We start from the raw sequence: 2,930 nt of genomic DNA, 5'->3' as shown, positions 1-2,930 counted from the left end.
AAAAAAAAAAAAAACCAAATGAAATTACTAGGCCCAATTTGCATGCCCACCTTAAGGTACTGTGAAGTATTGGAATAGGAGAAGGTGTTCATTGCATGGAGTCCTGTTTGAACAAGGATACTGTTGACTTTTGGTAAGAATATAAAGGGGATATTGAAGTTGAGAAACCCTAGGAAACCAAGATTAAAAGTCCTTAACAAACAGGGGAGACAAAGAGTACCCCAGGCTCTGGTAGTGGTTGTGGAGGAGGCAGGTATGTTCTAGAAAGGAATGCAACTCACTGTGCTGCAGAAATATCTCCTCTTGGAACTTGAAAGACAGGAGAGTGAGGGCTTGAGTATGGCTAGACTTGTAGCCTGCCTGGATGCTAGGGGACAGCCACTAGAAGATCCTCAGTTTTTTTTCAGAGAGCCTGGGATAAAACATATGAGTGACATGGCCACCACTCTGACCTAGTAACCCCCCTCCCTTGGGTGGAAATAGGATGTGTTAATTTGTCTTTGGTCCCATCTCATCCGCATTTCCTGCTGTTTAGCCGTTCTGTAAGGAGCTATGATGATAACTCTTTTTGTCAAATATGGGCATCAGTAGCATATGGTTTCTTTTTCTGGTGTCTTGACCCTCCCTTAACTTGGTGGCTCTACCTGGGTCCTCTTGGATTTCCACCGGCCCCATGTCCTTACTATGTCCAAGGATCATGCCAATCCTACCTCCTCCTTAGCTATCTAAGGGCAACTTACTGTACGCAGTTATGTCATTAGCCCTGGCATAACTCTCTTTTTTCCCTTTCCCTGACTCTCACATCTAGGGCTCCTCTGAGCCCACAGCACGACCTAGACAGAGGATCTCTGTCTCCTGACAGCTGTCTCCTTATAATGCCCCTTTCAAGTCTCTTGTGCTGTGGCACAGAGCGCAGATGTGGTATACCAGGAATAATGTTAGTTCCAGAAGTGCCTCTGTCCTGATTGGCTAAGTTTTTAGGATATGGCTTTTGCTTTTTATCTTTTGGTGTCATTTTTTTTGTTTAGCATTTAAATTTTGCTCTGGACACTGGGTGTTCTTTGAACCCCAGCTGATGGCTGGGGCCCTCATGCTTCACTGAATTGCTACCAGGTGTTCTCTGGAAATAGCACTGGCGCTCAGTTGCTGATAGGTGTAATGTCTCATCATACCAATCTCTTGATGCTATCCTGTTCTACCGAGTCTCTGGATTTTACAATAGCCTAGAAATGTTCTCCATTGGTTGAGACTTCTGTACCTTTCCCTGATCCGTGCCAAGAATGGCCTGGTAGTCCAGGAGACCTAGTTCCTATAGTGATTTCAGTCCTATAGCCAGACCTGAGGTTCTGGTGACATTGCTTTATATCCTTTATACCAGCCATCTCCATTTACCTACTGTAGCACTTCAGAATTGCCTATCCTGTAGGATGGAAGCCACTACATCTGGGCATATGGGGTCATCCTAGCCCAGAGATGGCTGGGGTATATTGAGAAGGCACTAGTCCTCTTGTCTTCACTGCATCGTAGGAAGTGTGGTTTAATAAGCTTTCTGTATTGCTGTAAGCCTTCTCATTTCTAAACAAAGCCTTGGCTAGCAGAGAGATAGACACAGAGCTTACTGTAATAGTGTATGGCAAGTGCGTGTCTAGAAGAGAAACTAAATCCTCCTCAGTGGGAGAGTGTCTGTCATGGAGGGCTTCAGAGAGGAGGGATGCAGTGGAGTTTGCAAGGCGAAGTGTGCAGTGGGCACCCTGACTCACCATGTCCTCCTCTCTCTGGCAGTGACCCGCCATAATCACCTCAAGGACTTTATGCTGGTGGTGTCTATCGTTATTGGTGTGGGCGGCTGCTGGTTTGCCTATATCCAGAACCGCTACTCCAAGGAGCACATGAAGAAGATGATGAAAGACTTGGAGGGGTTACACCGAGCTGAGCAGAGTCTGCATGACCTTCAGGAAAGGTAAGGCCCTGCCCCTTCAGGAAAGGTAAGGCCCTGCCATCTCTTGGGAACCTCCCATTTCCACCTGGGTATGAGCCACTTGGAATCTGAGACCTTGCCAACATGGCAGCCCAGGCTGCGTCATCCTTACAAAAGTGTATTGCAAGTCTAGGTTGATAGTCTAATTGTCATGGGCAGTTATTCCTTCTGGGGAGAAGCTCGTTTCTATCTTTTTTGCTTCTTAGCTTCAGAGGGAGAAATGTGTAGCTGCCAGAGGTCTTGAGCTTCCCATGGCTTGTTAGGAGGTCATTCTAACTTCATCCTGTCTCTGGACTGTTTCTCCTAGCATATAAATAGATATAATTAATTGTTCTTTACTGTTCCTCAAAGAAACTTCACAGACCTTCCTTCTTACTGTCCTTAGTTCTTTCTTATATGGAATCTAAATCTCATCAACACTGACTTGCTATATGACTTTGGTTAAATCTCTTTCCCTCCCAGGACTTATTTCCTCATTGGTAATATGAAGGGATTGACCTAGGAGAATGCTAAATTCTCCTTGGAGAATACTTCTAACTCAGATGGTCTGGGATTCTGTTGAAATAAAATATGACTTCAAAACTATGGCGGAAGATTTGGCTGTGAAAAGAGTGCCCGTCAGTCAGTCAGTCAGTCAGTCAGTCAGTCAGTCAGGCAGTCAGTCAGTCAGCCAGCCAGCCAGCCAGCCAGCCAGCCAGCCTGTGTACTTCCTGACATCTAGGAACCAGTTTTGTGATGGCAGTTGTAAGAAATTCATTGTTCCTCGGCCAGGCGCGGTGGCTCACACCTGTAATACTAGCACTTTGGGAGGCCGAGGTGGGCAGATCATGAGGTCAAGAGATCGAGACCGTCCTGGCCAACATGGTGAAACCCCGTCTCTACTAAAAATACAAAAATTAGCTGGGCATGGTGGTGTGCACCTGTAGTCCCAGCTACTCAGAAGGCTGAGGCA

At 46.2% G+C, this 2,930-nt stretch overlaps 1 protein-coding gene across 5 annotated transcripts in view; it reads left to right on the top strand.

The window, feature by feature from the left end:
* Positions 1 to 2,930, top strand: part of STIM1 (stromal interaction molecule 1) — a 239,070-nt gene that overhangs the window by 213,507 nt on the left and 22,633 nt on the right. For all 5 annotated transcript variants that reach the window (XM_017532855.2, XM_017532858.2, XM_017532856.2 and 2 more), the window contains exon 6: positions 1,783 to 1,960. In XM_017532855.2, the coding sequence (XP_017388344.1) occupies positions 1,783 to 1,960 (178 nt within the window). The remainder of the gene's footprint in view (positions 1 to 1,782; positions 1,961 to 2,930) is intronic.

Source organism: Cebus imitator, unplaced genomic scaffold (assembly GCF_001604975.1).
Source record: "Cebus imitator isolate Cc_AM_T3 unplaced genomic scaffold, Cebus_imitator-1.0 Scaffold79, whole genome shotgun sequence".
Taxonomy (NCBI): Eukaryota; Metazoa; Chordata; class Mammalia; order Primates; family Cebidae; genus Cebus; species Cebus imitator.
This window is presented reverse-complemented; position numbering and strand designations above follow the sequence as displayed.